Source organism: Schistocerca gregaria, chromosome 5 (genome assembly GCF_023897955.1).
Source record: "Schistocerca gregaria isolate iqSchGreg1 chromosome 5, iqSchGreg1.2, whole genome shotgun sequence".
Lineage (NCBI taxonomy): Eukaryota > Metazoa > Arthropoda > Insecta > Orthoptera > Acrididae > Schistocerca > Schistocerca gregaria.
In genome coordinates, this window is record NC_064924.1 from 480,847,140 (window position 1) to 480,873,321 (window position 26,182).

Genomic DNA, 26,182 nt, shown 5'->3' on the forward strand with positions numbered 1-26,182 from the left:
ACGCTGAAGGAGATAGCATTATAGTATGAGGAATGCTTTCATGGCATTTTCTGGGTGATCTCTTCACTCAGGAAGGCACACTCGATCAACACAAATACGCGTCTATCCTAAGGGACCGTGTCCACCCCCCCCCCCCCCCACAAGCAGTTTGTTTATTCTCAGCACGATGGCATCTACCAGCAGGACAATGTAACACATCACACAACTTGCAGTGTATGTGAGTGGTTTGAAGAGCACCAGTATGAGTTAATCATAATCGCCAGATTTACATTGAATTCAAAATCTGCGAGAAACCCAGTCCAACTGGCCACAGCAGTGGAGCCAGCATCACATCACATCCCTGTCTGTACGCTCCAGAAGCTCAAGGACAGTCCTCCTGCATGCCTCTCAGTGGTCCACTCTACAAACGGGAATTATTCAGGCTTTTGATAGATGGTCACCATTAATGTGACAGGACAACATATGTTAAAGGAAGGAGCTATAATATGCCATGAAACAGTTCTTTGCTTGTTATGGGTGTGATGTCAGACCATGTGGTCTATAATTCATTAAAAAATTTCAAGTTTTATTTCCTGTTGTTGTTGTTGTCTTCATTTCAAGGACTGGTTTGATGCAGCTCTCTATGATGCTGTATCCTGTAGAAGCCTCTTCATCCGCCACGAACTACATCCTTCTGAATCTGCTTAGTCTATTTATTTCTTGGTCTCCTCCTATGGTTTTCACTCTCCACATTTCCCTCCAATCCTAAATTGGTGATCCCTTGACACCCAGGAACATGTCCTATCAACTGATCCCTGCTTCTAGTCACATCGTGCCACAAATTCCTCTTCTCCCAATTGTATTCAGTACTACTACATTAGTTACATGATCTATCCATCTAATCTTCAGCATCCTTCTGTAGCACCACTTCTTCAAAAGCTTATCTCTCACTGTTTATCGTCCATGTTTCACATTCATACATGGCTACATTCCGTACAAATACTTTCAGAAAAAACTTCCTGACACTTCTGCTTCCCTTTCATGCCCCTCAACTCTTACAACTGTCATCTAGTTTCTAAAGAAATTATAAATAGCTCCCTGTATTTTATCTCTACCACCTTCAGAATTTGAAGGAGTATTCTAGTCAACATTGTCAGAAGTTTTTTAAAGTCTACAAATGCTATAAACATAGGATTGTCTTTCCTTAATCTCTCTTCTAAGGTAAGTCACAGGGTCAGTATTGCCTTGCATGTTCCTACTTTTCTATGGAATCCAAACCGATCTACCCTTAAGTCTGCTTCTACCAGTTTTTTCATTCTTCTGCAAAGGATTCATGTTAGTAATTTGCAACCGTGACTTAGTAAACTGATGGTTGGTAATTCTCACACCTGTCAGCACATGCTTTCTTTGGAACTGATGTTATTAAATTCTTCTTGAAGTCTGAGGGTATTTTGCCTGCCTCTCACATTTTGGAAGATGGAAGATGTTTTGTCATATCTCCCATCTGATCATCATCATGTCGTCTTCCATTTTCACAATATTGCCCTCAAGTACATCTCCCTTGTACAAACCCACAATATATTCCTTCCAATTTCTGCTTTCCCTTCTTTGCTTAGGACTGATTTTTCATCTGCACTCATGATATTCTTATAGATGGTTCTGTTTTCTCCAAATGTCTTTAATTTTCCTGTAGGCAGCATCTATCTTATCCCTAGCTCTACATCCTTACATTTGTCCTCTAGCCATTGCTGTTTAACCATTTTGCACTTTCTGTTGAAGTCATTTTTTATACACTTGCATTCCCTTTTGCCTGCTTCATTTATTGCATTATTATATATTCTCTTATCATCTATTACATTCAGTATCTCATATCCTAGAACCATGGACCTTGCCGTTGGTGGGGAGGCTTGCGTGCCTCAGCGATACAGATGGCCGTACCGTAGGTGCAACCACAACGGTGGGGTATCTGTTGAGAGGCCAGACAAACATGTGGTTCCTGAAGAGGGGCAGCAGCCTTTTCAGTAGTTGCAGGGGCAACAGTCTGGATGATTGACTGATCTGGCCTTGCAACATTAACCAAAACGGCCTTGCTGTGCTGGTACTGCGAACGGCTGAAAGCAAGGGGAAACTACAGCCGTAATTTATCCCAAAGACATGCAGCTTTACTGTGTGATTAAATGATGATGACATCCTCTTGGGTAAAATATTCCGGAGGTAAAATAGTCCCCCATTCGGATCTCCGGGCGGGGACTACTCAGGAGGACGTCGTTATCAGGAGAAAGAAAACTGGCATTCTACGGATCGGAGTGTGGATTCAGAAGGATGTAGGTTGCAGTAGGTACTGGGAGATGAAGCAGCTTGCCAGGATAGAGTAGCATGGAGAGCTGCATCAAACCAGTCTCAGGACTGAAGACAACAACATCTCTAGTGTTACCCAAGGATTTCTACTACCCCGTCTTTTTAGATAGTCTATAAACAGGTTGGCATAGGAGGGCTCCATGCAAGTGTCCATGTCTGTGTTGCAGAGTTGTTTGCCCACCACCTCCTTCAAAGAAGAGGAAGTAGAGTATCAGTTTTCCCCTCTCAAAAGTACACAAATTTAACTGAAAACTAAAATAATAATAAATTCTCAGTTGAAAAAAATTGCCAAATTTTTTTCCTGGAGCGTAACACCCTGTTCTAAAGGGGGGGGGGGGGGGGGAATCTTGTGTTGTCTTTCTAATCACACTACAAATCTGGTCAATAAAATGGAAAGAAACTTCCACATGGGAAAAATATATTAAAAACAAAGATTCCAAGACTTACCAAGCGGGAAAGCGCCGGTAGATAGGCACAATAAATAAAACGCACAAACACACACACAGAATTTCGAGCTTTCGCAACCGGCGGCTGCTTCGTCAGGAAAGAGGGGAGGAAAAGGAAAGATGAAAGGATGTGGGTTTTAAGGGAGAGGGTAAGGAGTCATTCCAATCCCGGGAGTGGAAAAACTGACCTTAGGGGGAAAAAAGGATAACTCGCGGGGGCGCGCGAGCGCGTGCACACACACACACACACACACACACACAAGCAATATGTCTTCTGTCCACAGTAACTCCACCAACCACTAACAATATCTGCATTTCGACAGACATATTGCTTTTGTGTGTGTGTGTGTGTGTGTGTGTGTGTGTGTGTGTGTGTGTGTGTGTGTGTGTGTGTGCGTGCGCGCGCGCGCGCGTGTATACTTATACTTATCCTTCCTTCCCCCCCCCCCCCCCCCAAGGTAAGTCTTTTTGCTGCCGGGATTGGAATGACTCCTTACCCTCTCCCTTAAAACCCACATCCTTTCATCTTTCCTTTTCCTTCCCTCTTTCCTGACGAAGCAGCTGCCAGTTGCGAAAGCTACAAATCTGGTCATTTTGACAAAAGAATCCAAACAGTAGAATTTCTCACCAACTGGACATTTCAACTTAGACTGTGGGAGTTCTGTTTCTGGCATACAGCCTTTCAGGTTCAAAGTTAACAACATACACAAACATGCCTCATACCCACAGTCTTCTGCTGTTTAACACTGCCTATTCCAACCCTCTTCAGACTCCAAACACACTACCTCATTCCTCATACACCTTACTAACATCATTCTAGCCCACTACTTCTCCTTTGAAGGAGGAGGTATACAAACAACTTCGTGACATAGCCATGGACACTTTAATAGCTACCTCCTAAGCCACCCTGTTTATAGACTATCTGGAGAAGACCTTCCAAGAACCCCAAAATGCCAAGCCCCTAGTCTGGTTCAGGTTCACTGATGGTATCTTCATGATCTGGACTCCGGAACAAGACACCTTCTCTTCATTCCTTAACAATCTCAACATCTTCTCTTCCATCCATTTCACATGGTCCTCCTCAACCTAGTACTCTACTTTTGTAGATTCTGACCTCCTCCTCCGGTGGTTTCATCCACACTTCTGTCCACAGTAACTCCACCAACCACCAACAAACAATATCTGCATTTCGACAGCTGTCATCCCCTCTACACCAAAAAATTTATCCCATACAGCCTGGCTGCTCAGAAATTACCTATCTGCAGTGACAAGAACTCCCTTCTCAGTATGCTGAGGGTCTCACCAATGTCTTCACAGACAGCCACTATCCCTCAGACCTAGTCCACAAACATTTCCTGTGTCATCCCCCCCCCCCTCCCTCAAACACACACACCCAATCCTCCCACCACCCTCAAGGACCCACAAAGGCATGTCCCTTTCGTCACTCAGTACCACCCTCAACTGGAACAACTCAACCATATCCTTCGGCAGGGCTTTGATTAACTATCATCATGCCCTGAAATGGGGAACACCCTACCCGAAATACTTCCCACGTCACCCACCCTACCTCCACAACATCCTAGTAGATCCATATGCCACTCAAATTCCAACACCTTGCCACAAGGATCATATCCCTGTGGAAGAACTTGGATGCATGACATGCAAATCCACCCACCCAGCACTTCACATTCTAGTTCTGTCACAAGTATATCCCACCCCATCAGGGGCTGGGCCACTTGTGAAAGCAGCCGTGTCATTTACCAGCTCTGCTACAATCACTGCACAGCTTTTTGTATTGATGTGACTACCAACCAGCTGTCCACCAGAATGAAGGGCCACCAGCAAACTGTGGCCAAGAACAAACAGACCATCCTGTGGCACAACATGCAGCCAGACATAACATGCTTGACTTCAATGCCTGCTTCACTACCCAAGCCAGGCAGATTGCTGCCTGCATCTCATGCCATAGTTGTATTTCGATCCGAGATGTTGAAGTTGGTCAGGTGTGCATGAATGGTGTGTGTGTGTGTGTGTGTGTGTATCTTTTGCTGAATAAGTCTATGGTCAAAAGCTTTTTGTAAGAGTTAATTGTGCCTGTTTGCAATTTAATGCGTCGTCTTTACAGTAAGTACCAATCCATCTTTTCCTACATTGTTGATACATTTTAACAGTTACTTAATTCATATTCTTCGTAGAAAAATCTAAAACATGAATTTCTATCAGAGATGCAGTACTTTGCTCGCATTAAAAGCAACACAAAAGGACACCAAATGGCAATTCTTTACAGTCCATATGTAGCGCTTTAGTTCTTAAAGCTGTGTACAAGGACTTTATTCAAACCCAGCCCCAATTTTACCTGCCATTCATATTGCCCTGAAAATACAAAAGCGCTGCATGTAAATGGAAAGATACAAATATGAGCCCTGGCAGAGTACAGTTGGAAGCTGCCCAGAAAGTATTTTTAACAACATGCTCCATAACAAAATTTGTAATATTGCACATATATACGGTGTGTGGAGTGTTTATGTAATGTTTGTGTTGTATTATGATGATGATGATAGAAGGGAGAGGGTGAAATCCAGTAGTGGCACAAGGCCTACTACTCACAAATAGCATCAAGGGGGCTGCCAAGCTTCATGTCCCCATCCGACACATGGATCACCATCAATAGTGTCACATGCTTTCACTTCATGACACACTGTGGAGAGGTTTCATATTTAAATCAGGACATTGGTGCAAAACCTGGTGATCAGGAACTTGGCGCCACCACATCTCCTTCCCTTGCCGGCCAAATGCTGGCAACGAAACTTTTTCCACCACCAGGATTTGAACCAACTTACACCCCCCTCCAGATCGAGCACCACCACTATGCACAAGCAATGACCATCTATGATTCTAAAAAATGGTTCCAATGGCTCTGAGCACTATGGGACTTAACATCTGAGGTCATCAGACCCCTAGAACTTAGAACTACTTAAACTTAACTAACCTAAGGACATCACACACATCCATGCCCGAGACACGATTAGAACCTGCGATCGCAGCTATCACGTGGTTCCAGACTGAAGCGCCCAGAACTGTTCGGCCACTCCAGCCAGCCTATGATTCTAAATTATACATGAATCTCTTTGTGCTTGATACATGTGAAGCGATATCCTCTAGTTACATGGGGATGAAGCAGGAGTTTAATTAGTGTTAACTAACATGACCTACAATGGAGCATTTCCGAATCATCTAAGGGTCTTTTTGGAGTTAACTTGTGGTTTCTGCACAGAGAGCACTGCCGTAAAAATCAGCTTTATGGATTTTCATAAATTTTGCAGGTTTCTGGCAAAGGCTCTTTTGGCTTGTCCAGACAGAAAAAGGGGTGCACAAGAGATTGAGTCACTATGAGCTACACAACTCAAAAAATGCAAAAATATACAAACCCCACCCAAAACCTGGTCTGGACAGCTGATGCAATAGGTATGGTCACTGGCCCCCAGTGGATGCCTTTTGCTACCACGAACATAACAAGATAAGCACTGCAACAGCAAATCTACAAGTACATAAAAAACAACCAGTACCTCTGATTTGCAAAGCGAAAGAACTATTTCAAGCTCTTTCATAAAAAGTGAAGCAGTCTGCAACTTATATTTGCATTAAAAATCTTACAAATTTATAGCAATAAAAGTAAGTATTAAAATGTGTAATATTCTGCTAGCATTTCTATCACATAAAAGTAAAATAAGAAAAAAAACTTTCATTCATTACTGTTCTTCACAATATGTATTATGTTGCAGTGATTCAGAACTTATCATTGTAGATTAAAACTGAAGGAAGTGCAAAAAGGTGGGGATTTAAGGAGATGGGACCTGGATAAACTGACTAAACCAGAGGTTGTACAGAGTTTCAGGGAGAGCATAAGGCAACAATTGACAAGAATGGGGGGAAAGTAATACAGTAGAAGAAGAATGGGTAGCTTTGAGGGATGAAGTAGTGAAGGCAGCAGAGGATCAAGTAGGTAAAAAGACGAGGGCTAGTAGAAATCCTTGGGTGACAGAAGAAATACTGAATTTAATTGATGAAAGGAGAAAATATAAAAATGCAGTAAATGAAGCAGGCCAAAAGGAATACAAATGTCTCAAACATGATATCGACAGGAAGTGCAAAGTGGCTAAGCAGGGATGGCTAGAGGACAAATGTAAGGATGTACAGGCTTATCTCTCTAGGGGTAAGATGGATACTGCCTAGAGGAAAATTAAAGAGACCTTTGGAGAAAAAGAGAACCACTGGCACGAATATCAAGAGCTCAGATGGCAACCCGATTCTAAGCAAAGAAGGGATAGCAGAAAGGTGGAAGGAGTATATAGAGGGACTATAAAAGGGCGATGTACTTGAGGGCAATGTTATAGAAAGGGAAGAGGATGTAGATGAAGATGAAATGGGAGATATGATACTGTGTGAAGAATTTGATAGAGCACTGAAAGACCTGAGTCAAAACAAGGCCCCGGGAGTAGACAACATTCCATTAGAACTACTGACAGCCTTGGAAGAGCCAGTCCTGACAAAACTGTACCATCTGGTGAGCAAAACGTACGAGATAGGCAAAATACCCTCAGACTTCAAGAAGAATATAAGAATTCCAATCCCAAAGAAAGCAGGCGTTGACAGATGTGAAAATTACCGAACTATCAGTTTAATAAGTCACAGCTGCAAAACACTAACGCGAATTCTTTACAAACGAATGGAAAAACTAGTAGAAGCCGACCTCGGGGAAGATCAGTTTGGATTCCGTAGAAATATGGGAACACATGAGGCAATACTGACCCTACGACTTATCTTAGAAGCTAGATTAAGAAAAGGCAAACCTATGTTTCTAGCATTTGTAGACTTGGAGAAAACTTTTGACGATGGTGAGTGGAATACTCTCTTTCAAATTCTGAAGGTGGCAGGGGTGAAATACAGGGAGCAAAAGGCTATTTACAATTTGTAGAGGATCTAGACGGCATTTATAAGAGTGGAGAGGCATGAAAGGGAAGCAGTGGTCAGGATGGGAGTGAGACAGGGTTGTAACCTAGCCCAATGTTATTCAATCTGTATATTGAGCAAGCGGTAAAGGAAACAAAAGAAAAATTCGGAGTAGGTTTTAAAATCCAGGGAGAAGAAATAAAAACTTTGAGGTTCGCCGATGATATTGTAATTCTGTGAGAGACAGCAAAGGACTTGGAAGAGCAGTTGAATAGAATGGACTGTGTGTTGAAGGGAGGATATAAGATGAATATCAACAAAAGCAAAACGAGGATAATGGAATGTAGCCGAATTAAGTCGGTTGATGGTGAGGGAATTAGATTAGGAAATGAGACACTTAACGTAGTAAAGGAGTTTTGCTATTTGGGGAGCAAAATAACTGATGATGGTCGAAGTAGAAAGGATATAAATGTAGACTGGCTATGGCAAGGAAAGCGTTTCTGAAGAAGAGAAATTTGTTAACATCAAGTATAGATTTAAGTGTCAGGAAGTCGTTTCTGAAAGTATTTTTATGGAGTGTAGCCATGTATGGAAGTGAAACATGGACAATAAATAGTTTGGGCAAGAAGAGAATAGAAGCTTTTGAAATGTGGTGATACAGAAGAATGCTGAAGATTAGATGGGTAGATCACATAACTAATAAGGAGGTATTGAATCATTGGGGGAGAAAAGGAGTTTGTGGCACAACTTGACAAGAAGAAGGGAATAGTAGGTAGGACATGTTCTGAGGCATCAAGGGATCACCAATTTAGTATTGGAGGGCAGCGTGGAGGGTAAAAATCGTAGAGGGAGACCAAGATATGAATACGCTAAACAGATTCAGAAGGATGTAGGCTGCAGTATGTATTGGGAGATGAAGAGGCTTGTGCGGAATAGAGTATCATGGAGAGCTGCATCAAACCAGTCTCAGGACTGAAGACCACAACAACAACAACAACTTGCTTTAACACCAAACTCCGTAATGATTTCATATATTGTTTCTACATATACAAATCAAAGATTTTCTTGAAATCAATAATTTATCCTATTATTGGCTTACCAATTATCACTATGGTGAATTATTGATTTTAAGTTAAATATGTTCTGTGGTGGAGCTTTCCTTTTGAAAAACCACACAGATATTCTCCCAATGGTCTGTCCAAAGTTTCTTCAACTCTGTCGAGGAAAATTTTTGATATAATTTTGTTTGCTACCAGTAGAAGTTACACTCCATTGTAGTTGACATTCTGTTTGTCTCCCCGTTATGTAGTGACTAGATTAATGGTATTATCTACTCTTCTCAAATATCTTCTGTTTTCCAAAAGTTTTCAAAATGCTATTTTTGGTTCTAATCACTTCCAATAATACTGCTGTATATGTGTCTTCAGCACTTTGTACTTTTGAGTGTTTTGATAACTTAATGGATTTCCAGGTTTGTTGATTGAAAATTACGTCAAAATTTCCTGGTATTCCATAAAATTATAATTTAATTATGGATAGGTATGGCAGAATGTTGGAAAAATCTACTGTTGAAATTATGCAGCACAATAATCCTGATTGCAAGAACAACTAACTCCATCTTCATATTTTGTTTTTCCTCTCACATATGGCATTAACCATCATTTGAACATCAAATATTTAACTGTTTTACTTATTTTTTATGAAAATAAATTTAGGAACTTTCACTTTCAGAGGAAATAACAGAATGCAACATTCAAATCCCACTTGACATTTTCACTAACTCACATCTGCTTCTAAGCAACAATGTCTCATCCCTTTAATGGAAATACTTACATGGACTGTCCTTAATAACAGGCAGTCATAATTACATACATGTATTTCATCAACTATGTGGCAGTAATGAAGAAATGGAACTCACCGAGATTCAAGCCTTTCCACTTTTGCTCTCATTTGCCGTAGAAGCCCTTCTAGCTGCCTTTTCTCTGTTATCAACCGCTCCAAATAACCATCTTCATAATCAAGTTTCTTCATTTCTTCCTAGAAATGAAAAGTTAAAGCCTATTACCAACATTATTTTCATAACAAATTTGGAATCTAGGTCAGCCAAAGATTTTTCAATGTTTCCAGATTTTGTAGTAAGTGCTGAAACTTTTTCATGAACATTAACAAAGCCAACTATTAAAGTAGCTCAATTTTAATATCAGTTTTACCTGACATGCTACACATTCATCATTTAAAGATAAAGAAGTTGTTATAACAAACTGCTTGTCATTTTAAGTTATCTCTTTTGTCGTTTTAACTAACATTTCTAATTTCATCCTTTGACTGTGATCCCATTCGATTACCTACTACTTCTGTATATTTTTCCTTCCTACGAATTCCACTTTATGAATTACCTGGCACTAAACTTTTTAAAATTATCTGACACTGAAATGAACGCACATTTGAGACAACCTTGTTCCATCATTCTTTATGAATTCATTTTCTTTGAATTCTTTTTACTAATTTTGCCACTGCTCTGATCAAATGTCTTGACCAGCCTGGATGTGGATTTCAAGTTGTTTCCCATATCGTATCAGACTAAGTGAATACTGGAATGGAACCTATATTTCACCTCACTTATATGATTCACTACGATTTAGGAAATGTTCTCAAGCTTTCACATGAGATAACACTAGTCACAAACAGAGGGATACAGAGGTTATGTCCCAGGAGGAAAAGCCAGGGAGGTATGTGGCAAAGGGGGGGGGGGGGGGGGGGGGGGGGAGCTTGAAGACAAGATGTAATGCCACGAAAAAGATGATCTATCAAAAAATATGATAGTGGCAAGGCTTAAGCCTATCAACCAGAGCATGGGATGATTGGCGCACTTGCACAATGTAACAATGAAATTATAAGCAATATGATCACTTCATTTAAAAAAAAAAATAAATAAATAAAATGAAATGTAATAATGAAGCACTGCACTGTTACTTTAGCTCCACGTTGTGTTACTTTACATTCATCAACACACCTCAACAGCTTTAATTTCCTTCTCCACTTTTGTAAACTCTTGTTTACGTGTGTTGTAATCCCTTTCTGTGGTCTTGAGTTCACTTTCCTTTGGTGGCAATATTTTCTTGAAATGCTGAATCTGTCTTGTGGAGTTTTGAACATCTGTCCGAGCTTGTGCCAACTCCTGCTTGACCTCTGTAAAAATTAATATTTTAGATAAATTTGGACCATTTGTGTGAAGCATAAGCATGCTCATAGTGGGCAAAATTTTTGGTGATGGACACCATGGTCTTTAGCAGCGGAACTAAAATAATAAAAGACAAGTACAGCTACAAACACTAAAACATTTAAAATTTGAAGACAAGATAAGAGTACGCAGGGATAAGAAAAAAAACATAAGGAGAAAGCAAATGCAGAAATAACTATGACAATACAGTGGACATCTGACTACCTGATCACTAAATTGAAAGAGGAAGAGCCTGCCCTGCACACCACACTGATATCCATAATAAAAGTTTTGACTCTAATCCATACAATATAGAACATTTTAAAACACATACATTATTCCTTGTAGTCTGCTAAAATAGGGTAGTTCCCACTTAATTATACTGTTGCTCTTTTGTAGGAATCCAAAACAGTCCCTCTAACTATGACATACACTGGGGCAACAAAATTCATGGGATATCTCCTAATATTGTCTCATACCTTCTTTTGCCCAGTGGAGAGCAGGGGCTCAACATGGTGTGGATACAACAAGTCGTTACAAGTGCCCTGCAGAAACATTTAGCCACACTGCCTCCATAGCCATACATAATTGTGGAAGTGTTGCCACTGCAGAATTTTGTTTACGAACTGACTTCTCGATTACATCCAATGAATGTTCAATAGAATTTGTGTTGAGCAATGTGGTTGTTGAAATCAATGACTCAATTGGGAAGAAGGTCATTCAAATCAACTGCAATCAACTGTGGCCCGGTGACATGGTGCATTGTAATCCATAAAAATTAAATTGTAATTTGGAAACATGCAGCACACAAATGGGTGCACATGGTCTCCAAGTAGCCAAACATAACAATTTCCACTCGGTGATTGGTCAAACTAAACCAGAGGATCCTTTCCATTATATGTACACACAGCCCACACATTATGGAATAACCATCAGCTTTGCAAAGTGTCTTGTTGACAGCTTCGGTGCATCGTTCCATGGGGTCTGTGACACTGTCAAACCCTATCGTCATCTCTTATCAACTGAAATCGGGATTCATTTGACCAGGCCATGGTTTTCCAGTTGTCTAGCATCTAACCGATTTAATCACAAGCCCAAGAGAGGTTCCGCAGGTGACGACGTGCTGTTAGCAAAGACACTCGCGTTGGTCATCTCCTGCCATAGCCTAATAGCACCAAATTCTGCACCACTGTCCTAACAGATACATTCACCAAGCATCCCACATTGATTTCTGTGGTTATTTCACGCAGTGTTACCTGTTTGTTAGCACTGAAAATTCAACTCAAACACGACTTCTCTCGGTCAATAAGTTTACCTCAATTGCATTCAGTTTTCTTCCTAGACTGTTGGTGCAATTTTGTGGTTTCTAGCTACACATTCCACGTCCTTACTTTTTTTTTTTAAGTAAAGACACTAAGCCATCCTCTTGTCTTGTCCTTTGAAACCTCTTTTCGCAGACCAAACCCATGGACTTGCGGAAGCTATGCCTCATAGTACATCACTGTTACTGGTTTTTCCAAGCTTCAGGAATTTGGTAAGTATCAGACCTTGGACATAAAAAAAGATAGTGATTATCATCTTGCCTGAATAGCGCACTGATTTTCATTTCAACATTCCTCATACATTCAGCAGGTCTTTGTACAAAATTCAAAGGGCCTAATTATTTAATCATGTTCCAACAGTGGATGCAACAATGGAAATGTGGGAAATTAGTGGCATCTGGGGTTTTCTCAAGTGCCATTAATGTGTTTACACATCCATTCCACCAACCTTCTCACTGCTGCTGTTGATGAGTTACCCATATCTCGACAAATAAATCAGTTTTGAAAGTTATCATACAACTTCCATGTCTCTTCGTGTGCTATTATTTGGAGAGAGCGCCATTTCAATACCTTGAACTGTTTATGAAATATGATAGCGGTTATGACTGCACAGTTCCCAGTGTGCAGGGATGGAATGAGGTGTGTTATGCATGGCTATGTGCTGGGTACAATAACCAATATCGCAAGAATGAAACAAAATGATGTTCTCCTATCGATTTTAAATAAAGTTTTGACATGTAATCTACATTTCATATTCCAGCAATGTGTGACCTAAAATCCACCATCAGCGAAGGCAGAAACACATATTCACCTCTGTAAACTCTCTAAAAATACATGTAATGCTTTATTTAATATGATGCAATACAGTAAATATGACAAATAACAAGAATAAATATGGCTCTTTATCAAGTGAAGATATCCAATTTTAAGATGTGCAAAAATCGATTTTTTCACCACATCTTAAAATCAGACAACAAGTATTTCATAGTGGCCAGAATGCCATCTCTTAGCACATGTAGCAGCTTTAGGTTGAGCAGTACAAAGTTGCACTCAGCACAGAATGCAGAGAGCATGTCTGTAGCAGTCAAAGGTTTAACATCACATCATGAACAGTTCAGAAAGGTCTACATTTTACGGTCAAATATTTACATTTAATATTTCTCCCCCTACCCTCCTCTTGCCTTTTAACTGTTAAATTGAACTGCCTTTTAGTAGCTGGAAAGAAGTAAAAGCGGAAACATTTTAAAAAAATCAATAAATTATGGAGAAGTGAGTGGGGTTATTTACTATGAACATTATGTTATTAATAACTACTGAAAACTATTACATTTTAAACATCACTCTAACAGGCAAGTATCTTATTTTAAATGTCTGACCGGACATCACTGACTCGATATCTCAGTCAGACGGGATGTGATGGTTGCACAACTGGGAACAGTTATTCATTTTACAACATAGAAAACATTTGAAGATATAGCACACTTACGAATAAGCTGTTCCTGCAGTGTCGTCGCAACACCATTTTCATCAGCAACCATACCAGCACTGGCTGCCTGAAATCTTCGCTGTGCGTCCTCCAAAGCCTTATTGTCTTTTTCACATTCCTCACGCATTTTTTCAAGTGCTTGTCCTTTTGTTACAATTTCTTTCTCTTTGCGAGCCAATGTAGCTTCCTCCTAATGAGAGAGAAATATATATATATTTTGAGATATTACAACCATATTATGTACAAAATAACTCAATACAGTCAACAGTACAAATCAAAAAAGGTGTTATTATGGTCAAAAAATCAGTGTTACCAATTAGAAAAAAAATCTTTTACTCTATTTGAAATGCTATGACATCTGAAGAAAAATATTTTAATTTTCATTGTCTCCACAGCATTAAGCAGAAGTGTGACAACTTTTCAAAGAAATATCCCTTATCTCTTTCTACATCTGTTTAATTACAATTTACATCTACATAAATATTTTGCAGGACACTGTACAAGGCATGCAGAGGGTACTTCATACCAGTATTTCAATTTCCTTTCCAATTCCATTCATTTATTGAGCAAGGGAAAAGTATTGTCTAAATGCCTCTGAACAAACCCTGTTCTCTCTTATCTTTTTCCATGATTCCTTGTTGGTGGCAGCACAATGGTCACACAGTGATCTTCAAGTAAAAGTTCTGAAATTCACCCAACATGATTATGCCAGAACTAAATTTTCTTTCTTCCAGGATTTCCATTTAAGTTCTCTGAGCATTTCTGTTAGTATTTCATTGGGGCCAAGTCAACTTTTTATGGTCCTAGCAGCATGTGTGTGAATTCATATATTGTCTTTTGTGACACCTACTTGATACGGCCTCCAAACACAAACGCTATTACAGAAATGACAAGAGAGGCATCTTGTATATAACTTGCTTTACAGATGAACATATTTTTCCCACAACCCTTAAAAAAAGTCTTATATTCATCTTCCCTAATAACAATTCTTGTGTGACCATCTGATTTAATATTGCTTCTTAGTATGATCCCTAAATGCTTATATGATGCTACATGCTCAAGGTGTTCACCATTCATCTTGGAACCAGATAATGCACCATTTTCACTGTTTTGGGCATTATCTCACTTTCATCCACATTTAAAGAATGCTGCCATTCAACACACCAAGTAAAAATTTTGTCTGAAACTTTCCGCAAATCTTTTCAATTGTTTACTGATTTTACTTTCTTTTAGAAAACTAGAGTAATTAAAAACATTAGAGGTCCTTTCATGCTTCCATAGTACACACCTGATATTACTCCCGCTTGCGTGTAATATTTGGATGCGTCAGTTGGTGACCACATTATATCGCTGGGTCTATGTAGGTGAGGAACCTGGCAGGCTCACTTGACCGTGTGTTAACAGAAATCCGCGCAAGCAGACCAATCTGTGATCTGCCTCTAACATTTTAAAGAAAACTATTCGGTAATAAACTCCAATTCTCACAAATCTTATAGTTTAATTCGCCAGCTTGATGAAGAGCCAGCTATCATTTCATTAATGGTTATAGTTATTGGGATATTTCGATAGTAAATAAACTACTGCAAGAAATTCTTAGATTGCTGTGAAAAATACGTATCACTATGAATTTGTGTTTTGTGCATGGTAGGATACATGTTGCTGCATATTACATGTAGATGATATATATTGAATTATTCTTTAAACTTTTAAGGATATCTCTAGCTGTTCCCAATTTCTAGAAAATTTAATGTATTTAAAGCACTCTGTGAGGAACTCGTGTGTCAGTGCAGAAACTAGAATAAAATTTTCACAAACATACACACAAGATTTTTTAAGTGACTGCGCAAAGATGAGTGTGTTTTGCCATACAACTATTATGTGAAACTTCCAGATCGACTGTGATATTCAAACGATTACAGATTTTTTTCAATGAAATAATGTAATTATTGAGAGCCATCCTTAGCTGGTGAAACAAGAATTGCTGTCGATTTTGTGACAATTAAGTGAAGAAATTACAAGTTTAAAAATAAACTAAGAATGGACTGTTACATAAACTATTGACCTGACTGGCACTCAGTTGTTAGTTTAATAAGGCACTATTTCAGGCTTCTGTCACAATTTCAACTGCATTAGAATGATAGTGAGATGAATATTCCTGAACTCTGCTGTGTTTTGACAAAAGAAGCAGTTTTTAACATGGCAACAAGAGAAGTTACGTATTCGTCAAAACTCGTCACAGTTTTTCCTGAATCAATGTCTCCTGAACTGCCTTCTTGGTATAGCTAATAAATCATGACCAGTCCTGTCGGCAACATTTTCAGTAGGTTCATTGGTCAACATTTCAAGTTCACTGAGTAAAAGCCTCATGTTGTTTTTTGCCACATCTAAGCCTATATACTCTGTCAGATTTAAATGAGCATGATGCGGAGGAAGCCTGATTAAACTATTTCCTTTACAAGTGTTGGCTTGTACAGCACTAGACGTTTCACTACCTTCGTCTTATAAATGCTAGATTCACCTTTATCTCATGCAACATTTCTTTGTACTCGCAAAATATCCGCTTTCCTTCCCTGCATTGTTGGAGCTTTATGCATCACAGCGACTGGTAATGTGTTTTGTCCAATACTACTGCCAAATTCCGAGGAGTGTTTTGCAGCAGAACGTTATCTTCCCAGCCCATGGAGGTGTTCTCTGATGACACTTTTATTGAAAGTCTTATTCAAATGTACTGCGCTGTTGTGATCAATGCAACACCAACAAAAAAACACTCGTTCGCAATACTTGACAACTACAGAACACTTCAGTGACAAAAAATACAGTGTTATAAGAAGAGTTGACGGACAGTGATGCATCTAATTTGCGCTGTTTATTCATGGTCTAGCAACAGGGGCGCGTTACCAGCTGATCCACTGGCAGCGTGGTAGGGAAAGCCAGCTCGCCATTGGTGTTACCTGGGCAACGGCATCACGTTCCTGTCCGGTCTGCCAAACGTCAGAAGTCGCAACTAACTTTAAACTCACTATAATCAACACAAAGCCACCACTGTCACCAAGGGAGAACCAGCTGTCTTCAGAAAATACAACAGAACTTCATACTGCCTTGCAATGAGCTCTTGCTTAACACCACTGAAGTTGCACATAGCACTGGTCTGGGGTCAGTGGCTCAGAGGTGGCCTTGAAGTAACTGCTTTGTAAGAGTTCGTTGTGTCACTGTAAGGCTATTGCCAGAGCCATATGCCAAACATGGTTTTTCCTCTCGCTTGTGCCTTGTGGCTGTCTGGAGCCCTGTCTCCTTGTGATATTACATTTGAGCGATTGCTGCTGCCAGTAATTATGTACTGTGGCTACATTCCTGCCACATATTTCTGCATTATTATGGAAGGAACATCCAGTTTTTCATAGCCAGACCTTTTTCAAACTTGAGGTGTTGATATTTGCATCTTTGGGCCTTACATGCATCCTTGACCAACATCAGCTCACCACATTCAATCACAAATGTAACGAATACTCACGACTGTTAAAGTATTTAAATCAAACCTGATTTGCAGACTAATAATGACACTACTTGGTCCACTCTAATGTGACTGGTGTGAAATCTGAAGGGACATCTTTCAGCCGCAGAGACATGCCTACCAGCAATCCTCCTTGGCGGGTTGCGATTTTTTTTTTTCCATCTGTGTATTCCTCCGGTCAATCTCATATTTGCAATGATACTTTGTATGTTCATATCTTCATTAGAAGTCAGCAATGTGATAAAGTATAAAATGCCTTAGAGAAATCTAAGAAAACACGTTTGCCTGTTGACATGCATCTGTTTGTAAGATTTCAGGTATGAATAAAAGAAGCCATGTGCCACAGGAGGATTTTTTTTTTCTGAACCTGAGCTCATTCTCTGAGACAAGCTTGTTTTACTCTACAAACAGTATAATTTTTGAGCTTACAATATGTTCTTGGATCCTGCAATAGATGACTATTGAGTGATACTGACTTAGAATTCTGTGCATCCAATCTATTACCCTTTTAATAGACAAAAGTCCTGTGCTCTTTTCCAGTCAGCTGCACAACCAAGACTCAATAAATATGAGATACGATAGGAATCAATTCAGTGATGTATTAAATGTAAAATCTAACTGGAAATCCACCGGTGCATGGCACCTTGTTTGCATTAACTAGTTTTAGTTACTTTTTCAATATTGTGAGTGCCAATATCAATTTCATTCATTTGCAACTCTGTGTGTGGTCAAACATTGGTACTGTAGTATCTTCTTGAATCAACATGTTTTTAAATGTGGAATTTAACATTTCTGCTTTCGGTCTGCTGTCTTCAGTTTTGTCTCCAAGTGGAACCACAAAAGATTGAATGTAAAGTTTCAATCAGTTCAATGGCTTTACATATGACCATAACCTACTAGGATTTTCTAGTTACTCTTTCCTCAAGATCTGACCAAAAATTATTGTAGGCTTAATGCATGGCCTTCCTACACAATGCACGAACTGGTATAACTTTTCTATACCAGCAACCCTGGAATTCTCTTGCAGATAGGGTGTAGCAGTCTTTGTTTTTGCAATGTTCTACAAATGGTACCACAAAACCAGGGTTGGTCTTTGCTGTCTCTGGTTTCTTCCTTGGAACATACTTGCCCAACCGTGGTTTACTTGATTCACAATTTTTCTGTATGTTCTCAGTTTGCCCTTTAAACAAGCAGATGAAGACTGTCAGTTTGACCATACAAATATGCCAACCAAGTATTAAAAAAAAGGTCATGATATTCAGTTTCTAATAATCATTCTCATATTTTTCACATTAGATATAAACAATAAAGACAAATGCACAGTGAAATCCCACTTTTACACTTTTCAAGGGACATCAAAAAATTGTGTAAAATGAGGGAAAAAACTTTTGATGCAGGAAAAGTTAAGTATAGAATCACCCCACCCCTGCATTTTTGTAGTTCGTGTGTGATGTACGTATATAACACACGCAAAATACATGTCAGGGATTTTTTTAAATTAGCAAATACAGGTTATGTGAATTTTGTGCTACATTTAGCTGCTGACATAACTGGAACTAGCAACTGTCTAGAAAGCAGAAACATTTGACTTAATTTCAATCTACATAATTGACATTTTTGGAAAACCTGCTACTGTGACATTCAGTTTTTGAGTGACAAACACTGGACCAGTTACAATATTTTTGCCAGCAACTGGACATCTTTCAATTTTTCTGTATATGGGAAACAATACTGCTTCTTTTCAGTGTCATGTTGTATGTTTAAATGCATGCATACATTACAAGTTTGGATATTCTGCTGCCATACCTCCTTCAAAGCCTTTTCCAGCCTGTTTTTCTTGCTTATTTCTTTATTTACTGCTTCTTTACTCATTTTTACTTTGGCAGAAATAACTGCTTCCTCTTTCTCCATTTTGTTCAGGGCTGTTTCTTGGTCCTTTAACCTTGCACGGGACATCTGAAACAAGAAAACGATTTTTTTTAAAAAACATTAAATGTTTTTTATAATTCAAAGAAGCCTGTACATAGCAGCAAAGATACATTGGGTAATGTAATGTTGGTTAATGTTGATGTACACTGGACATTTAAGTGGTCACATGCACATATGGGAGCACATGTTTACCATGATTTTTACTATATAAGAATTATTGATTTTTTTGTACGCTAGAGGACAGATCACCAGTGTTAGATTTCCAGGACATCTCTCTCCCAATGCTTAGTAATTACTTTTTGATATGATTGCTGTAAGGTTTCAGTGTTCCCACAGGGTGAGTTATGGGAGTTTTGATATTTTTTATTTTAACTTTTTGGTTATTTTCATCTCTTGTGAATAGTATGCCATATCTGGGAGACTTTTGTCTAACAGTAATGGAATGTGAGTCGACAATGTTGCACATAGCTGGTAAGAGAGTAGGAGCGATGTGCTATGATAGTGTGAATAAATGTAATGGTCATAGTTTTTTTAAAAATCAAACATCCTGCTCATGTCCGATCCTAAATAAAATAACCACAGTAATGAATGGTAAATGGAGTCACATTTGCAAGCTGTGAAAGGAAAGGAATTAACAGGCATTACTCAGCTAGCAACAGAGACAAGTAGTGTTGTACTACCGACTGTTCAGTGGCACTTTGTTTGTGAATTGTGATCACCTTCAAATGAACAATTATAGCATGTATTTTCTTTTAATTTAGCATACATTTACTGGGAGCAAAACAATGGCAAGACAACAGATAACAACTCATTACACAGCAGCAGTACTGAACAGTGAAGTAATGAGTATGTTTGTTTTTAAGAAAAATAAAACTTCTAAAAGCTGAACAACATTCAACTTCTGGCTCACATGTCAATCTATTACTCAAACTCCTATAAATGGCAAATAGCTGTCTCCACTCACACATAGATTTGAATTTCACCCAGGATGTTTCATTATCCATTATACAGACAATTACTTCATTATGTACAAAGAAGACATACAAAGCCTGAGATTTCAATCATTGTCATGAACTGATTTCACAGTCTGCAAAGACAAACTATGCACAGGTGAAGAATGGTGACAACTCCTGATTGTAACATACAACACCACATACTTGGACTGCACCATGAACTATTTTTCATAGAGAACTAAATACAAAACCTTGTCCCTCACATGAAGAATGACAATAGGTAATAAGTTTTATTCTGAAAGAAAAAAAGGCCCCTCTCTCTGCAATGAGTGCACTGAAAGTCAGACAAAACTTAGATGATGACTGTATCAGGATGCAAATAAGAGAAAATAAAGACACTCAGTACACGAAGTCTCAAGTAGCACATTAACACTTATGCCACAAAAGTCACCATCCTGTGTGTGGCAAAGTATAGACTGAAAATCAGTATCATTCCCCATTCCCACAAGTGCAGCAACCACAATAATTCCAAATATATAATACCCTGGATTTTGCAATTTTAGTGTTTTCTTGCTGCTCTATATACGAAACAATATTAACAGTTTTTTTTAGTGTTTCTTTACTTATTCACAAGGCACGAAAAAGACAGACTGCTACCTACCGTAAAGATGACACACTAAGTTGCAGAAGCAAGCACACCCGAAGAACACACGACTGCCATCTGTGACAACTTGGACTTTTCTCATGAAGGCTTTGGCCAGAAGCTAATGTGGAAGTGTCTTTTGGTTGTGATTGTCTACAACTTAATGTCATCTTCAGCATAAGTGTCACTCTATATTTTCCATATATTGCCGATATTCAACGTGGAGTTACCAGTTTCAACAGTATTTAGAATTTCGTCTCCCGAAAGTAAGTACTGGTAAGTTATTATGCCTCCTCATAATTTTATGACTGTCAATCATTAGTACACACTTACAAATAGAGCATTCACACAAAAGAACATAAAGAATTAAGGGAGTCATTCAACCTACAGAGTAGAATACAAATACAAATATTTGAATCTTACACTTGCAAATCTGAACTTCGCCAATTATCAACGAAAAGAATCAATTTTGGAAAATACACTGTATCTGAATAGACAAAAAATCTACTCACCAAGCATCTGCAGAACAAACCACATAAAAGTTTAAAAATGTGCAATATTTCATAGCCAGTGTGTTGTTCTGGAAGAAGGGTGGAAGGGGAAGGACAAGGGATAAATGAAAAGGACTGGTGAGGTTTAGAAAATGGGGACAATTCTGGAAAAGTTGCCCCAAACCCTCTAGGTCAGGGGAGACTTCCTGGATAGAATGCCTTCTCATGCCATCCAGGAAGTCTCCTATGACCCAGCTTTCTCTGTGGGTTTTCTATATCCTCACTATTCCTAAACCTCACAAATCCTCTTGCATCATCCCTCTTCCTTACTCTTTCAAGAGAAGGCGCAGCCAGTGACTCCGAAAGCTTGCACATTTTGTTAACTTTCATGCACTTTCTCCTGCCATTGCTTGGTAAGTAGAACAATGGTCAGCATTTCAAAACCTTTCCCCTTAGATCATGGTTTTTTTTAGGTGACTTATGTTTAGTGCTTGCTAAGTCAAAGAATGTAACAAATTTTGCTCAATCTGTTTAGTTTTCTTTGCTATTAGGTATAGAAGCCATTCAGGTGTTTGAAACTTTTTATTACTGTAGCAAAGAGAGATGGGGTTTGGGATGTGCTTGCATCTAACTTGTAGGCTAGTATGACATGAACCCTTTGACAGAAAGCAACATTGTTACGAATGAATTGAAAGGGAAAGAATCATCCTGACTGATTTTGCTACATTTGTGGAAAATGTCAACATGGCACAAAGGAAAGTAAAAATTACTCATTTTGTGAGGAAAATCTATCTCTCATATTTTGCAGTCAACATTGGTGATAGGTCATGCCCTATGTACCCCAAGTACACTGCAAAACGTGTTGAAAGTGAAACTTCCTGGCAGATTAAAACCGTGTGCCGAACTGAGACTCTAACTTGGAACCTTTGCCTTTCGCAGGCAAGTGCTCTACCCAAGCATGACTCATGACCCGTCCTCACAGCTTCAACGCCGCCAGTACATCGTCTCCTACCTTCCAAACTTCACAGAAGCTCTTCTGCGAACATTACAGAACTAGCACTCCTGGAAGAAAGGGTATTGTGGAGACAGGGCTTAGCCACAGCTTGGGGGAGGTTTCCAGAATGAGATTTTCACTCTGAAGTGGAGTGTGAGCTGATATGAAACTTCCTGACAGATTAAAATTGTGTGCCGGACAGACTCGAACTCAGGACCTTTGCCTTTCGCGGGTAAGTGTTCTACCAACTGAGCTACCCAAGCACGACTCACGACCCATCCCCACAGCTTCAATTCCGTGAAAGGCAAAGGTCCTGAGTTCAAGTCTCAGTCCGGCACAGTTTTAATCTGCCAGGAAGATTCATATCAGCGCACACTCTGCTGCAGAGTGAAAATCTCCTCCTGGATGTGTTTAGTCTTTGGTGGCTGAACAAAAAGCAACAGAAGGGTCTCAGTATTGGTGTATCTGTGATTTGGGAGGGAAAGAAGGCAGGCATCATAAACCGCAACTGTGGCCCAAATGTTTTAAACAAGGCTTTGGCAAAGATTTTGAGTCACAAAAATGTTACTGACGGCTATTCCTGCATGGCAAATTTTCTGGGTAAGTCAAATGAATTTGATCCTCATGAACTTAATGTGTCTCTTTGTTAGTGCCTTTTAGATTAATTAAAATAAGTATTATAACGGAATTAATTTTATGAATATATCTCCTTTTACTTTAATGTAGGAACCAAATGAAGAAAGAGTAAAATATCTAGACATGCCTTCTGCCATACAACCAGTGATTCATGGATCAGGAATTCGGATTCCAACACGCCCCGATAATCACAGTGACTTTTCTGGCCCAGATGATGAACTGCATGAAGAGGATACTGGGGACATTGGTGATATATATCACACCCCATCCAACTGAGGCCAATCAAATCCTGTAACCCAAGCTGAACTGAATGATTTAATATGAGATTTGTGGTTGCCCAAAGAGTCTGCCCAGTTTTTAGGATCATGTCTTCATTCTCCTGGAATAACCTTCTACTGGTACCATAGTCACAAAGAAGAGTTTCGACAGTGTTTTAGAAAGGATGAAGCAGGTTCTCTGGTTTACTATAATGACATTGATGATCTAATTGAAGCTTTGGGCACAACATATATCTCTAATGAATGGTGGTTTTTCATAAATTCATGAACTACATTCATAACGTAACTGCTTTTCTTGCAGTTGGTCATTAGTACAAACAAGCCAAACCTACAGTAACATGGAATGTTTGTTAACTTCTCTGAAATTCAAGCACTACAACTGGAAGATATTTGGAGACTTAGAGGCATATTTTTGAGCTTAATACACTGTGTGCTTAATGTGTTGATTTTGTAAGTGTTTCATACCATAAACAGGAACACATTAACACTATTTGATACAAGATGTGGCCATGCTGCTGGGCCTAGAATGTGGCTACAACAAATATTCATGTTTCCTATGTGTACTGGACAGTTGAGCAGATAAGAAGCACTATCTACAACACCTATGAAAAAATACGATCTGTCCTGACACCAGGTTCGTACAACGTGAAGTCACAAGCTCTCATGGACCCTCAAAAAATTCTGCTTCCACCACTGCACATTAAATTAGTTTGATGAGATCCTATATAAAAAGGCTATGCAGAAAGACAATCCGACTTTTACTTTCTTAGAACAGAAATTTCCACATGCCACCAAGTCGAAACTTTTGATGGTCCTCAGATCAGGTAACTTATGAAGGATCCACAATTTGATGAGAGTATGAAATACAGAGAAGAATGCCTGATTAGCACTGAAGTCAATAAGAAACAACTTTCTTGGCAACTGCAAGGGCCCAGAGTAAAAAATGCTGTCTGAAATACTTCCAGGCTCTTGGTGCTCGTATGTCTATAACAATACACTTTCTCAGCTCACATTTAGATTACTTCCCCTGTGATTATGGAGACTACAGCAGAAAGCAGGGTGAGAATTTTCATAGAAACATCAGAGTGACAGAGAGATACCAGGATTGCTGGGTTGCGAACACACTTGCTGACAATTACTAGGGCTTAAGAGAGACATTCCAGATGCAAAAAACACATAAAAGTCCTTGAAAACGAAACTGCCTTTCTTCCATAAAATGATGTTAATATGTGATCTTATGTAAATAATTTACTCTTCACTCACATTCAAGACTGTTTTTAAACCATAACCAGTACATATATAGTATTCAAACCATGATCAGCATATACACTCTATTAAAAAACCTTTTCATATTTTAAAAAGTGTAGTATCAATAAAAATTTACCTGACTCAAGAAAATTAATTACATTTCTGAATTCGGCAGGCACAAAATATTAAGAATCAGTGTAAAAAAACCTTTATCTCAAAAATGACAGCTCAGTGGAATTCTTATCCATCCAAGCAAATATAACTTAACACTATGTTAGAGATGTTTTAAAAATGAATGTGACAACAAACAGGATTATAAAAGATTAAATTATAAAATAATTAATGGAAAATCTCATATAAAGATATGAAACAAATACTAACAAAGAGATAGAGGGGCTGGCCAGTACTTACCTCAGCTCAGTACAGCCGACAGAAACACACACACACACACACACACACACACACACACACACACACACACACACACACACACACAAAACAACCGAAAATTTAAGTTCCCAGCTTTCGGAATAAATGTTCCTTCATCAGGGAGGAGAGAGGGTAAAGAAAGGGAAGAAGGGAAAGTGGATTTAGTTACTCACAACCCAGGATATGAAGCAACAGGGAAAGGAAAACAGGGAGGGTTTCTCTCTGACAACCATGCCTCCATCCTTGCTACCCTCCCTGTTTTCCTTTCCCTGTTGCTTCATAACCTGGGTTGTGAGTAACTAAATCCACTTTCCCTTCTTCCCTTTCTTTCTCCTCTCTCCTCCCTAATGAAGGAACATTTATTCCGAGAGCTAGGAACTTAAATTTTCGTTGTGTGTTTTTTTTGTGTTTCTATAGGTTGTACTGAGCTGAGGTAAGTATTGGCCAGCCCCTCTATCTCTTTGGTAGTAAAGATTAAATTATAGAAGTTAAAAAACCATTTACCGAATCAATTATTTCTTGCATCTCAGCTACTTTTCCATCTATTCCTGCTGCTTCAGCTTCAGATTCTTTTATTGCTACCTCAGCCTCTTGTATCTCAGTATCAACGTTTCTACTGGCATCTTGCACTTCTCTAACTTTCTCCTGCAAGTGACACAAAATAGGTTATACTTGTAAATGTATAGCTTTTAAATGAAAGTTTACAAATCTATACTATATACAGAATAATTAACAAGAAATGACAGATTTTTAACCCATTCACTGTTATAGATGTGTTGTTGCAAATGGCACATTTTCTTTGCAACTAGTTTTATATTGGTGCCATTCTCTTGTTTATGTTTTTTGCTGCAGTATTAGTAGTGGGCTAAAGTAATTTTTTTTTATTTAAGTCATCAGTTTTTACCAGTTAAAATTACAAATTAGCTGAAAACTAAAATGATGAAAAATTCACAGATTTCCCGAGTTTTTCCAGGATTTTCCAATTGTCCCAGGGCTCATACATCCTGCCTATGAATGTCTATGATGCTGTAGGAAAAACAAAGCAACACGCATATACATGTCCACAGCACCTAGATGTGTATACAAACCCATACCAGCAAAAGAGTTAATCTCTCAGCATGTGTTGATCTAACACCACCAAACATTCATATTAAATTACGTTTTGTGGTAGCAACAATATTAACATCAGACAGGTGGTCAATCACCTTATAAGAATAACATAATTTCTGGATATACATCCACAACTTATGGTCTGCTGATTAGCATCATTGTGTCTAATTCATGGGGACTTGAGTTAAGATTCCCAACT

General features: G+C 38.9%; 1 protein-coding gene across 1 annotated transcript in view; it reads right to left on the reverse strand.

Annotated features, from left to right (window-relative positions):
- The window catches only part of LOC126272282 (structural maintenance of chromosomes protein 2), a 131,033-nt gene that overhangs the window by 46,971 nt on the left and 57,880 nt on the right, over positions 1-26,182 (reverse strand). The window contains exons 6-10 of the mRNA XM_049975040.1: positions 25,378-25,518; positions 19,079-19,228; positions 13,762-13,951; positions 10,747-10,922; positions 9,652-9,770 (exon numbers count right to left, since the gene is read on the reverse strand). Coding sequence (XP_049830997.1) covers positions 9,652-9,770; positions 10,747-10,922; positions 13,762-13,951; positions 19,079-19,228; positions 25,378-25,518 — 776 coding nt within the window. The remainder of the gene's footprint in view (positions 1-9,651; positions 9,771-10,746; positions 10,923-13,761; positions 13,952-19,078; positions 19,229-25,377; positions 25,519-26,182) is intronic.